The sequence below is a fragment of the Dryobates pubescens genome, chromosome 2 (genome assembly GCF_014839835.1).
Source record: "Dryobates pubescens isolate bDryPub1 chromosome 2, bDryPub1.pri, whole genome shotgun sequence".
Taxonomy (NCBI): domain Eukaryota; kingdom Metazoa; phylum Chordata; class Aves; order Piciformes; family Picidae; genus Dryobates; species Dryobates pubescens.
The window spans coordinates 37,971,984-37,985,723 of record NC_071613.1 but is presented as its reverse complement, the minus strand read 5'-3'; the positions used below and the strand labels follow the sequence as shown (position 1 = coordinate 37,985,723).

At 42.1% G+C, this 13,740-nt stretch overlaps 1 protein-coding gene across 1 annotated transcript in view; it reads right to left on the bottom strand.

Moving 5' to 3' along the window:
• LY75 (lymphocyte antigen 75) overlaps positions 1-11,309 on the bottom strand; it is a 48,360-nt gene extending 37,051 nt beyond the window's left edge. The window contains exons 1-8 of the mRNA XM_054175242.1: positions 11,131-11,309; positions 8,389-8,763; positions 7,119-7,292; positions 6,674-6,838; positions 5,972-6,082; positions 3,504-3,644; positions 1,622-1,810; positions 851-1,008 (exon numbers count right to left, since the gene is read on the bottom strand). Coding sequence (XP_054031217.1) covers positions 851-1,008; positions 1,622-1,810; positions 3,504-3,644; positions 5,972-6,082; positions 6,674-6,838; positions 7,119-7,292; positions 8,389-8,763; positions 11,131-11,227 — 1,410 coding nt within the window. The 5' untranslated portion in view covers positions 11,228-11,309. The remainder of the gene's footprint in view (positions 1-850; positions 1,009-1,621; positions 1,811-3,503; positions 3,645-5,971; positions 6,083-6,673; positions 6,839-7,118; positions 7,293-8,388; positions 8,764-11,130) is intronic.
• Positions 11,310-13,740: the final 2,431 nt, after the last annotated feature.

Here is a 13,740-nt window from a genome sequence, read left to right as displayed (position 1 = left end):
TAGTGCAGGGGCTGAGTTTGCATGAGAAAGCAAGCTATAATGCCTCAGGCAAAAATATTAGGGGCAGGATGCCCTGGGTTATATGCATAGGTGCATGTTTGGAAAGGAGAGAGAAAGCTGACAAATGCTGAGATTCTGAATTAAATCTGAAAATGGAAGAAAAGGCCAGCGTGGTGCCAACTCTCAGATCACAGAGGGAATGAGTGCAGGGAGCGTGTGTGCTCAGCTTACTGCAGAGGTGCAAGGAGGCAGCTCAGAAGTATTGGGCACGTGAGGTTCACTGACAGAACAGCAGGCAGACATTTCGCCTAGTTTTTTATTTCATCTGGGAGACTGGACACAGCCTACTTCCATCTCTGCTCATTTTTGCAACCTCTCACCCACTGAAGCTTCTGAAATGTATCATCCCAACGTTTGTCCCTTCTTCTCTTACCAAGGTATCTCATGCCCCATCCTCAGATAGAGCAACCCAAATTGGTCCTGGAGACGACTAAACACAGCATTTCCTTTCAACAGTTCAGCCCACATCCCTCCTAGCACTCTGCCATAGACAGGCACAAATGCAGTAACCCAGAATGCAGACTGACAAGGACAACTGACTGGCCAACAGCAGTGACAGTCAAAGCTGTGACCAGTATGTTCCATTTTTTGCAGCACACATTAACTAAAGGTCAGCTAAATAATGTTAAGAAGTTTGCTTGTAGAAAAATTAACATCTGCATTTTAAGGGTTATTCCAAAGATAAAATCAGTTATCTGCTTTACTCCTCTTCTTGACTTTCACACATATCAATGTTGCCTCTACCATGATGGGGAAAAAAAACCCACAAAATTCAGCACTGTATTCCTACCTCGCCTGAATATGACGCACAGTTCGGAGTGCTGTTAAAAGGAACTTTTGGTTCATTCTGATCCCAGTAAGTAAAAACCACAGCTGAGTGATCTGACCATTTGAACAAGGTTGGTACATCCTCATTCCTGAGACCCATCCATATTTCTTCTTTAGCATCTGCAATTTAAAATGAGGACAACGCTGTGGTTTCAAAATAAAATTCAACTTAATTGGAAAGGAATATGACATCAGCAAAATTAGGTTCTTATCACTACATTGCACAGTATAAATCCCACAGATTATTTTTTTTCTTACAGCAAGAAAGGGCATTTGAGGCAAGTACAATGTGTTCTTGTTATTTTGTTTCTTAACTTATATGCTTGAATATGAGTAAGTTTCAGAGGGAAGATAACAAAAAAATCCAGAGAAGATGAGCACACAAGCACAAAAACTCAATCAATTTAATTTTTAGAGTGCAGACAAAGAAATAAGAGTAGAGGTAACACTTATGAGTTCAGTGATTCAGTAGTCAAAATATTGCAACTAGAAATAGGTTACCACAGTAAAGACATAAACAAATAAATAAGAAACATCAAACCAAAACAGAGCTAACACAAAACGCCTGGACCCAAACAGCAACACTTGGCACTAACCTGTGTACAATCTCAGTGTTAACGCTTTCATTTAAAAGCTAGAGGTTATGGTAACCATATACTAGAACATGGAAAACACTTTGTAACTTATGGTGTGCAGCACTTGGTACTTGTCCTTTACAAATATCTCAGCTCACCGTTATGAAGCTTTGTAACAACCAGTTCTACATCTGCTAGTGAATGTATGCTGATGAGGTTACTCTTATTTGCTTTGCACAACTCGTCTGCTGTACTCCAAGATGCCTGGTTGTTTAACAGCATGTAGCAAAAACCATTGTGAGGAAGCCAGCCCGAATCACAGCGAGTATCCAAGTGTCTCCAAAACTCTAATAGTGAAGAGAAACAGAATTAGTCTTTTGTTTTACACTAGTTAGTGCACCAAGGTGACATTTTGTACATGCTTTAAATCTGGCAGCACCTTAAAAACAGCCAGAATGCAGCAATCAGAATGTATTCACCTCTCTTCAGGGCTAATGATTTAAGAAAGGGTCACAGCTTAGTCAAGCAAGTAGACTTGACAAAGTAGCATTATGGGGATTTGTAGCATTCTGGGGCTATGAGGTAAACAGAAGGAGAAAGAAATTGGAGGGATTGAAAGTAAAAACCTGGGAGGCATTACATTAAGCTGGTTCTAGCATAACTGAAAGGTTCAGAAGTAATTGAAAGCAAGATTTCAAAAGCTGTTAAAGGCAAACAAAGTTATTTCATTGCAGGACAGCAGCTTCCAATAAAGTTGCTTGTTTTCTTCTAGTAGGGGTTTGCACTTTTGTAAAGCCACACAAGACCAATTTGAACAGCCTGCAATTAAACAAATGCTTAGTTTTAAACATTTTTTTCTTCTGAAAATGAAGATATGCAAAAATTCAACAGGGTTTAATGCATGCTAACAATCTATTAATATCTATTAATAGCCTTTCTGGTTCAAAACACACTATAAAATACGCCAAGGAGTTTGGGGTTTAAATAATACAACGCTGAATAAACACTGGTAACAACTCCAGATACCCTGCTGAGGAGCCAGAGAACAGATAAGGGTAATTAATTGACAACTAGTTTTCAACAGATAATTGATGACTAGTTTTCAAGGGATCACTTAAAAATTTGGAACCAATCCGAATTTAAACTGCTTACTCTCTTTTTTACCTCAAAGGCACATACCTCTCCTGAGGGAGCTGGAGGGAACATGCCTTAGCCAGAGGCACTCATGACACCACCTCCACAACACTGCTTCATCCCTATTACCTCCTAGTCCTCCCTCCCCATCCAAGGACAATAACCTTCTAGCAAAAGTTGTCCCATGAGAGCCCCACAAGCCTAAGCCTGGGAAACTCAGTAAAGCCAAAGCACACATGGAAGAACATGGCACATGCGTGGGAAGAGCTGGACATCCAGGTGTAGGTAAATGGCCAAGAGCATGGAAGCAGTTTTATATCACAGCTGGACACTGTAAAATCTGAAGGACTCTGTATGTGTGTGTAGAGAGAGGAAATTAAATATCTTGTAAGAGCTGTTATGGATCCCATAAAGATTACACAGTGGGCAAGCAATCAACTCCTGCACTCTGATTTCCAGTGCTGGGCCTGGTTTCCAAAGGCAGTACTTCTATCTGAATTCAACAGAGTTTGACCCAAGCCCTAAGTAGGTCACATTTTATGTCAATACACTCCAAGAATGAGAGAAATGGGCTTAAAGAAGAGATGTGAAGGTTTAAGGGGCAACTGCGAAGTCCAGACTTTCAGTTACACACGAAAAGAAGGCACAAGCCATGGAAGAAAATGTGACAAAAAGGGCAGGACCATGCTGAGAAATGCTTTTTGTGTGAATGAGAAAGCTGCAAAAAATTAAAGCTGTTTGTAATGCATCATCTTGACACTGAAGATAGAGAGTTTGCTTCTGCTCTACTAAAAACTCAAAGCTGTTGTAAAAGCGTTTTGGCAGAGACGCCTGAGAAGGCTTGGGCAGGGAAAAAAAAAAGGACTCCATAAGTGAGCTTGTACAAAAAAGTACAAGCTGTCCTACCTGGGAGGCTTGAAACTTCATCAAGTGACTTCTTGCAAATATATGGAAGTGGAGTTCCACAGTGGTAACTCTGCCACTGACCTGAGGCAGCATTCATCACCACACAGCTAGTCCCATCCAGTGGGGACAAACTCTGCATATCTATGGACAGGTAAAAATAAATACAGAAAAGTACAAGTTATCAAGCAGTAAGGTAGTGACAACTTCTTTTTTTTTCTACTGCTTTCCATACAGGAATAGCTTACTTTGCTTAGTACAGCACTTTGAAGAACATAACTTGCTTTGAATAAAAACACCTGTCCTACCACAGGTCTCACAAAAGTTATTTGTAAGACAAAGTTTCAGAATCAAGGAATCTGGACTTCTTTTCCCCTGTTTAATCCCCGAACCAGGAGGAATGTTCTATTTACAATACAACAAACCCTCGGCTGAGCACTTTCCCAGGCCAGAAATATCTCAGAGGAGAACCCTTTTTGCATGTCTCAGCTTCCTGTGGCAGTCCCTTTCCAGCCCCATTCCAAACACAGCTCTACACTCTTTCTTTCAACACTAATCATAACCCTCACCTTAACAGAACCTGGAGAAAAGGCCCCAAATGGTGAAAAAAAAAGAAAATAATAAAAAAAACAATCACAGAGAACAACTCAGTCTTCAGTCTTGGAGTCCCTTCCCAATGGTACATTTTGGGTTTCTCTTTGAGAAAGTGTGCAAACCTGAGCTTTGTGCTACACAGAGCACCCCAGCTCCTCCTGAACTGAGTCTGTTTAGTCTCACATAAAAAAGGCTTGGGGGGGGGGGGGGGTTTCTAAGTTCTTCATGGGAGACTACAAGAGAGACAGAGCTAGGATTTTCAGACACATACAGTGAAAGGACAAATAATGGGCAAACTTGCAGCTGGCAAAATTCCTGTAAGGTGCCAGGAAGTATTTTTCTTAAAAAGGGTAGTACGCCTGTCATGACTGCAAACTAAATTATGCGACTCTCACTCCGGATAGCCTAATGCCTAGCTCTGCATTAAGAGTCATACAGCATTATCACAGCTCCAGAAAGCACAGCCAGTAGTACAAGCAGCAGCACAGTCCCGAGCCTTTACAAAGGAAAGGCCACATTTGGAAAACCTCACAGAAATTTCTTAGAAAAGCTTTCAAAGAAGTAACAGAAACCACTTCTTATCTTTTCTCAGAATTCATAATTGCAGCACTATTCTAGAAACTGAAGGGAAAAGAAGAATTCCACTTTAAAAAGGTCAAATGCAGCTTGAATAACAGAACAATATTAGCTTCAGTATTCTGATTATTATTCCTGCAGGATTCTCATATATGCACAACCATGGCATATTTATGTGTATATTACAAATAAATACTGGAAATTCCCAATAACTCTCACCAATTGTACTAGGAACTTGGGAGTAATTAGGAAAGGCTTTTCAAAGGTTTATACTTCTTTAATCTTCACCTTGGAATTTAAGCAACATTGGAAGTTTAAAAACACAGTTAATCTTCTAAGTAATGTCAGTCCACATACATCAGTAATTGTAATACCTGAGAGAAATCAGTGCCATTCTGTCAGTGTGAGTTGAAATTTAGCAGTGAGGAAAGCTGTGGATTGTTTACTAAAAATGGACCTCAAAGATACTATATGTAAGTTTTACTTTTTTAGGAATTAATCTTATCACCCATAAATACAGAACAAACACAGAAAGATTCACCAGCTAAGAGGAAAAGATGCTTCCAGACTTTTAACAGGAATAGAACAATGATATTTTGATGAAGGCAAATAGAGTAGGGTGTGCTGGTTTTGTCTGGGACTGAGTTAATCTTCTCCATAGTAGCTAGTATGGGGCTATGTTTTAGACTTGTTCTGTAAACAGTATTGATAACACATGGATGTTTTTGTTGCTGAGAAGTGCTTGCACAGCCAAGGCTACTTCTGCTTCCCACAACAACCCACAAGAAGCAGGTTAGGGGTGCACAAAAAGCTGGGAGGAGACACAGACAGGACAGCTGACCCCAGGTGACCAATAGGATATTCCACACCATAGTTGTCATGCTCAGCTTATAAAGCTGGGAGAAGAGGAAGGAGGGAGAAGGACATTTAGAGTGATGATGTTTGTCTTCTCAATTAACTGTTATGTGTGATGGAGCCCTGCTTTCCTGGAGATGGCTGAACACCTGCCTGCCAATGGAAAGTGGTGACTTAATTCCTTGTTCTGCTTGGCTTACCTGCACAGCTTTTGCTTTACCTATTAGACTGTGTTTATTTCAACCCATGAGTTTTCTCACTTTCAATCCTCTAATTCTCTCCCCCACGCCACTGAGGGAAATGAGTGAAGAGCTGGGTGCTGCTTATCTGCTGGCTGGGATTAAACCATGACAAAGCTGTTAAAAACCCCACAAAAACAAACCAAGAAAAAAACAATGTAAAATACTAGTTAGTGCTGTGAGTATTGTTATCAGAAAAGTTGTTACCTGGATGCCAGTTGAGAAAATTCAAAGGTTTGTGATCTGACCACTGCCAACCTCCAGAAACATCCAACTGATTTAAGCCAATCCAAAAGATCTCAGCAACACCATCCTTAGCTGGAGATAATATTTTTTTTTAAAGAAAATTAGTATAAAATACTCATCCTTTACTGGTCTCATTTAAATTAAAAATGCGATCTGAAAGGGCATGCTTTTGAGGAAAGAAAGATTGCCACTATGATCAGACATGCAAACTTTGCTGAACCGAGAAGGAATTCACCCACACAAGTCTTCCCTCCCAATGCATTCAGAACTTTGTCCTTTGGTTTTATATTCCCAAAGGCACACTGATAGCTCCTCCAGGCCAAGTGTAAACATCAGTGAGGGTGATTTCATAACAACGAGTGGGTGACAGACTGCTAAAACATCAACTGCCAGTCCGGCCTCTATTTGAGATTTTTGGGACATTCCTCATTGCAAATATGAGCAACCGTTAACTACTTTAATGAAATCACACAGATAAATTTACAAATAACCTCTGAAGGGAGATTAGCATCTTGTTTTTGCTACACAAATGAAAGCACCAATGCATTTTAAGTACAATCAACTTTTAATCCAAAATTTTCTGACAGATACCAAAATGGTGTCTTCACTTTATGTTAATTTGTCAAGATTTTCTGATATACATACTTGAGTAATTTCACCTACCTTGTATGTAACTTAATTCAGATGCATCCTGGATGCTAAGTAAATCTCCCCCTTGCCTTTGACATGAAATATAAGCTTCCTTCCAAGAAAGAGCAGACTGTGTATTAAACTGGTAGCAACTTTTAGATCCTGGATCACGTTCCCACATATCATGACAACCACTCTCTGTTTGAAGGAAGCAGAAGGGACTTGTAACTACAACTATACTGAAACATCATGAAAGTTTTGAAAGAAGAATTAAAATAGTGCAGGTCTATCATTTTTTATGTTTATATTGGTAATCACATACATTGCAGAGCAGGTGTGTGCTGATTGTCCTGTTAATGCTGCAATAGGAAAGAACTTGCTTTTACCCAGGTTAACAGCAATGTGATGGAGCAAGGTGGAGTCTTACATACATGAAGCGACAATGCTTTTTGAACATCTATTTAGAAATCAAACGTGCCTGGTTGTAAGCAGATTCCCCATTTTCCATCGTGAGAATAATCTTCAGACGTGGCACACCATTTCCCACCCGTATGCATTTCATCCTGAATGCAGTCATGATGCCATGTCTTATTATACAGAAAGGGAAACTGACAAGGTTTGCCATAGGAGTTCCCATCTTTGGTATAAACCTCTGCAAGAAAAAGAAATATTGAAGACATGTATCTATGTTGTCTAGGGGAAGAAGGACAGGCAAATAAGTATTACTGCTTGTACAGAGTTAACTTAAAAACATGCAAATCACACTTCCGATCATTGTTATAGATAATATAGAGCAATGTCAAAATTGAAAGAAATGAGAAGGAAATATTTTTCTGCACTTTTTCTTATGACTGGGGTTGACACAGCACAGATTTGTGTCCCCTTTCCTGGTAAGTTAGGGATAAATACACTGTCCTGTTGAAATCCAGGTAGTTTGCACAGAGTACTACAGAACAAGGTTCTACTAATCAATACATACAGGAGAGGGAAAACACTTAGAACTAGAGACTAATGGGCTCGTCAGACTGGCCACTTCATAGAATCAATCATAGAATCACAGAATCAACAACGCTGGAAAAGACCTCAGAGATCACCAAGTCCAACCTATCACCCAACACCTCATGACTAACTAAACCATGGCTTCAAGTGACAAGTCCAATCCTTTTTTGAAACAATTCAAATAAAATTAAAATTCTGCTTTTAAATACAGTTTAAAAAGTTTTCGCCACTTCTTCCGGTAAGCATGAGATTTCAGATGAGACTGGATTCCATGTCAAGCAGACAGATTATGAGACCAAAGCAAATGTTCCTGCTCCTGTTAGTCCAACAGGCTGCAAGCTAGCAGTATGCACGGAATCTGATTGTACAGGCTACCAGCAAAGCAAATATCCTCAAACCCTGCTAACAGCAAACTTCGTATCACTGTGAAGCAGAAAGTGTCAGTTCTGATAGAAGGTGGCTGACATTTCAAAAGTTAATGGGTTCTCACTAAAATATGGAGGGAAGGATTTTAAAACGTTAAGGAAGCCACTTGATAACACAATTTCTGCCATTATGCACATTTGTCTATTATTACAGTTAAATTTTTGTACATGATTCTCAGTATGTCTCTACAGCAAAATATGATATTGCTTTACTGTTTAGTCTTCTCAGATCATTAAGAATTTATTGGCACAGACATACATGAAAAGTCCCTTAACACACACACACGAAGGAAAAGAGATACTCCAAACCCTGTGCAAACTTACCATGGTAAGGATACCGACAAATATCATCAGAGGAACTGCTGCTTCTCCACTGGTCTGTTGCATTTATGCTTGCAGTTACGTAATTGCCCTTGACAGTCACCTTGTACTGAGATGCACCAAAGATGGAAGCATCAGCACATCGCCACCACAGCATTAGTTCTGAGTTACAATCAACCATCTTCAGGCGAGACAGTGATTTGGTGAATATATCGAGTCCCAGGCACTGCCTGGACCCCAAATGAAAGAGGCGATTCTGGGATACCCATTTCCATAAAGCTTCACTTGTCTCCTTGCAGTCATCTATCACTATCCGTGAGTTTTTCACTTGCATGCACTTGTTCAGTGTGTCATGGCGAATGGTAAAAGCATTATTGCCTGTGTAAGAATAAACAAATATCCACATGGGTATGATTCAGTATCACTTTCACAGGAAGTACATTTTCAAAAGCACAATCACGTTCGAGACTACTAGAAAAGTACAGGAACTGTTGTTTATATGTTATATTATCTCTTTAGTATATGCCACACTAAGTACATTTTCCTGCTCTTTAGTGAATATTCTTTGCTCCTGGAGGGAAGGAAAAGGGCTCTAAGTTATTATAAAATGAGGGGAGATTAAATGAGGCAGTTTTCTAAGTCAAAGTCTACCCATGAGAACTCCTCCTTTAATTTTAACACATACTGATTGGATGGGGTCGCTGTCGCTGGGGGTGTTCAGGGCGAGGCTTGACAGGATGCTTGGTTGTATGGTTTAGTTGATTGGGTAGTGTTGGATGATAGGTTGGACATGATGATCTCGAAGGTCTCTTCCAACCTGGTTAATTCTATTCTATTCTATTCTATTCTAATTTGCAAGCTTACTGGGTAAAGAATCTTGTCTTCATGTTTATCTGCAAATGCAGTAATATACAGCAGATACCATAAAATATAATTCATAATAGTTTTCACTTTGTAAGTGATTTTATTTTTTTTTAAAAGTGAGTATCATCTATGATATACAAGCATGATAGGCTCATGAATGAACCAGCTTGTGGGTGCAACTGCACCCACAACTAAACTAAACACCCATAACTAAAGTAAGTGGCACTGCTTTTGGAAGAGAATTAAGATCCCACCAAAGATACCACACAATGATCATGAGTATAATTTTCAAAATGATCCAGAACTTTAGTTTCATTTTCAGCTGTGACGTGGCTTCTCATTAAAAAGAAAAAAAAAAAAACCAAACCACAACAGCTGACAAAGCATAGTACACAATTTAAAAAATATGGATCACCCTACTGAATATAAGCTGACACCTCTGCCAGTACATCTCTATGACAAGTGGCAGTAGGTTTAAGACAATAGAGAAAAAAAAAACCCTAACATTATTTCTATGCCACAACAGAGATGGGCCCACAGTATAAAACTTCAACTAATCAGGCTGAAATGGGTCTCAGTTGTCCAAGACCCACAAGGCTATTACACTGTTTAAATAAGGAATCTGCTGAGTAGTGTTTTGCATTTAATAGTAATGCACTGTCAATCACATTCCTCCTGGGTTGTTTTTTTTAATATGACTTAATAATAGGTTTGGCTGAACAGCAAGGAAAATATTCAGTGATGTTATGCTGGGAATTTTACCACTACTTCCCTGTATACTTGTGAATTTTCCACTGCTGAAGTGCCAAATAGTATCTAAATAGTACTGAGCTGGTCAAACTGTGAAGCAGAATCTCTTAAGTCAGCTACCTACTGGAGTGACTTTTTCTAAATAGCACATTTCAACCATCTGTTTCATCCTCTCTGTGAACTAAACAAGAAATTTTAACAACCGATCCTGCTTTTGTGGCATCTTTTTACCCTGTACTTTTTCAGCACTGTATCTGCTGTTTATTGTCCCCTCTAGGCTTGTTAGTTTCAGTTTCTTGTAACACTTTCTTTGCCTTCCCCCAGGTCTCCTCATCAAGAAGAAAAGCCTCCCCCCCGCCCCCCTCAAAAATAATAAATTGCTGACACTATCCGGCCAAATCCTTTTGTACAGCAATTTATCAATACACTCTTGCCATTAAGTTTTACCTGACATCTTGTCAGGAAACCAAGCCTGGTTACTGCGACACGATGTGAAAATATGAGAGATGTAACTATTTAGCAAAGAGCTAACCTTGTTTCCTAGCAGCTGTCACCAAACCAGCGGCTTTGGCTTGCAAGACTTTGGTCAACGTGGAATTTTTCCACCTGGTTTCTGGAGAGCAGGGCAAGCCTCCTCCTCTTTCTACAAGTAAAAGTGACGGCTTGACGCCCTGCAGGGGACCTGGCCGAGTGCGAGTTATTTCTCCTCTCGAGGTAACAGGCCAAAGGCCCGCTTCCCTCCCACCGCTCCGCACCGGCCCGGCACTGTCCCAGCTCGGGGGCCGCCCACGACACCGAGGGCACGAGGAACGTGGCACTCGGGGGCGGCGGGGCAGCGGCTGCTTTCGTGACGCCCCAGGCGAAGTGCGCAGTCTGGGAGAGAGGTTTGAGGACTTTTTCCCCTCTTTTCCGCTCCTCCTTCTAACTTTCCCACGTTGTTTCCACGCAGCTGGACTTTGCTACCCAGTGCGACACCCGGAGGTGCCGGAGACTATCGGGGGCGGAAGGCCTGTCACCGTCCCACCTTCGCCCTCCCACGCCCGCCGGGGCACAAAAGGGCCTTCCGCGCCCCATGTGCCGCCCCGCGCCCGCGCAGCGCCTGCCCCCTTCCAAAGTGGCCGCTCGGCTTACCTGAGGTGTCCTGACGGGCCGCGCAGCAGGCGAATAGGCAGGCGAAGAGCCAGGCCAGGCCGCAGGTGGCCAAGCAGAGCCCCACCGCCCGCGCCATCCTCCCGCCGGGCGCAGGCTGCGCGGAGCGGGAGCTCTGCCGGGCTCACACTGCCGGAGCGTCGCGCCCGCCGCCGGCTGGCCGGGACGGCGAGCAGCCGGCGGATTGGCTCGCCCCGGGCAGCGTCACTTGTTGCCAGGAGGAGAGCGGCGGCAGAGTTTGCCGGGAGGTGTGGGGCGGGGACGGGGCGCTGGCCAGGGCTGCTCCTGCTAGAAGGAGGTTACTGTCTAGGGGAGAGAAACACAGGAGCGGGGAGGGGAGTCGCAAGTTCGGAAATAAGAGTCAAGATGAGGAAAGCATGGGGGGACAGAAAGGGAAAATTACGACAGAAAAAAAAAAAAAAGGGAGTGGGGGGAAAAAAGGGCAGCTGAAAAGTGAAGGAAAGACACGAAGAAAGAAAAAAAAAATAGGAAAACCCGAGGGAAAAAGAACAGATATCCAGACCTAATTATGCCCTGGTAGTTTTAGTTTAAACTAAACAAAACAGGTTTAGAAGTTCAGTTGGGAAAGGGAAAGCTTAGGGCAAAAAGTAAAGAGAATCTAAACCAAAACTGGTAAGATGCTGAAGTAAAATACCTAAAACTGTTATCAAATAATAAACTTCTGGACATTACCCAGTGAATCCTCATCACTCTTATCACAGGGCCACATACCTACCATCCCCGGGCAGGTGACCATCCCCACAGGACATGGGCCAGGGATTGTGGGGTGAATGGCTGTGGCCACACAGCACAGCCAAGGGGTTACTGCCCTGCTGGAAGGTAGCCTAGCCCACGAGGCCTGGTGTTAGCCTACGGTCCCTCCATGTTGCACTAGTGTTTGCATCGGGTCCCAGGGAGCATCAGGGAGCCCCAGGGAGCATCAGGGAGCATCAGGGGGTCCCATGGCAGGTCTCAAAGCCCTCCCCTCCCTCCCTGTTACAGACCTGCCACTGGGTATTTTTTCCGTAGGTTCTAATTGGACCTTTGCAAAGCTGAAGAGAGAACATAGGCAGGCCAGGCAGCCTTGCCATACTTTCTAAGATTTTGTTGTTGTTGTGGTGGTTTTTTGTTTGTTTGTTTTTTGTTGATAGCTGGCAGCTAAAATTGCAATTGTCTGACCTGTTTCTGCTGGGAAGAGGAGGAAGGGATGAGATTGGAAGGAGCTGAAATAACTGGGAAAATACAGAGAAAATTTTGTTAGTGACTACAAAAAGATACAGAAATTAAAAAACAACAACAACAACAAAACAAAACAAAAAACCCCAACACACACACACACACAAAACTCCAAAGATGCAGAAACACAGTTGTCACAGAGGAGGAAAAGAGAAAGCAGGAAAACTCAAAGAAATCATGTAAAACAAAATTGTGTCTATTTGTGGTTGTGCATTGGGTGATTTGGTATTGGCCTGGAAAGGTTGTATAGCTGGAACCCCAGCTGTGCAAGAAAGCACATGCAAAGTCACAAGAAAAACAAAAATTGACTAGGAAAATGTATTTTAATTAGACTTGGAAGGATAGTAGTTCAGGGAAAATATTAGATTTTCATCAGAATGGGAAATGCAATGTGCAGTCTGGTTTATGCATTCCAAACGTGCCCATCATTTAAGAATCTGGACACTGAGAGCATGCAGGAGCTGAGGGTGTGCCGGGCTGGGAATTGGGTGGAAAGACAGTGAACAAAACCAGGCATCTGTAAGCGAGCAAATGTTCTCTCCTGCTGGAAACCACAGAGCAAAACCTGCCTGCCAAAGCAGGAGCTATTTGAAAAATCGGAAATTGGGTTCAGGCAGAGTGGGTTCCTTAGCTGCAGCAAAATTGAAGCTGTGCTACCAAAAATGTTTCATTTTCTGGAAGTGTGAAGCTTTAAAGTCTCCACGCAGAGAGTGGGAGGCTGAAATTCCCCACTGGTGAGCCTGATACAAGAGCAAGCTATTGAAACTAAAATTAAATATGTGGTGGGATGGTGTGTCGCTTTTTAACTAAAACATCATTACAAGAAGCAGTAGGTGTGAACCCTGCATCCCCATGAACCTTTCCAAATGTGTTCTATTTTCAATGTAATAAATGACTGTCCCAGTTTTGGTATGGAGAGTTTAACTTTGAAACTAATAGCACGCAGTGCATAGGTACTGAGCATACATCAACAATTCTGAAATTAGCAGCATCCTATTTGCTGAACATGTATCAGCAAACATGTGAATTAATAGTGAGGAGGGTCTCTTGAGGTATCTTAAAATATGTAATGTGCTCTCCAATATGTACTTCTTATTGAAAGTCTTTCTTTGTGTATCTGTTTATAAAATACCATGCTGGATAGGGCAGGATCCTAGGACAGAAAAGATCAGTTGTTTGCACTGGTGCCTCTTAGTTTCAGTTTTGTGTGCCTGTGTGTGCCCTGCACTTAAACTGTCATACATTAGTGTAAGAGGAGATACACAACGTACAGCCCTGGTGAAGCCATCAAGAACATCCGTTCCCTCTGCCCCCAGCCAAGCAGTAGACAGGGACATGGACTCACACCTGCACATC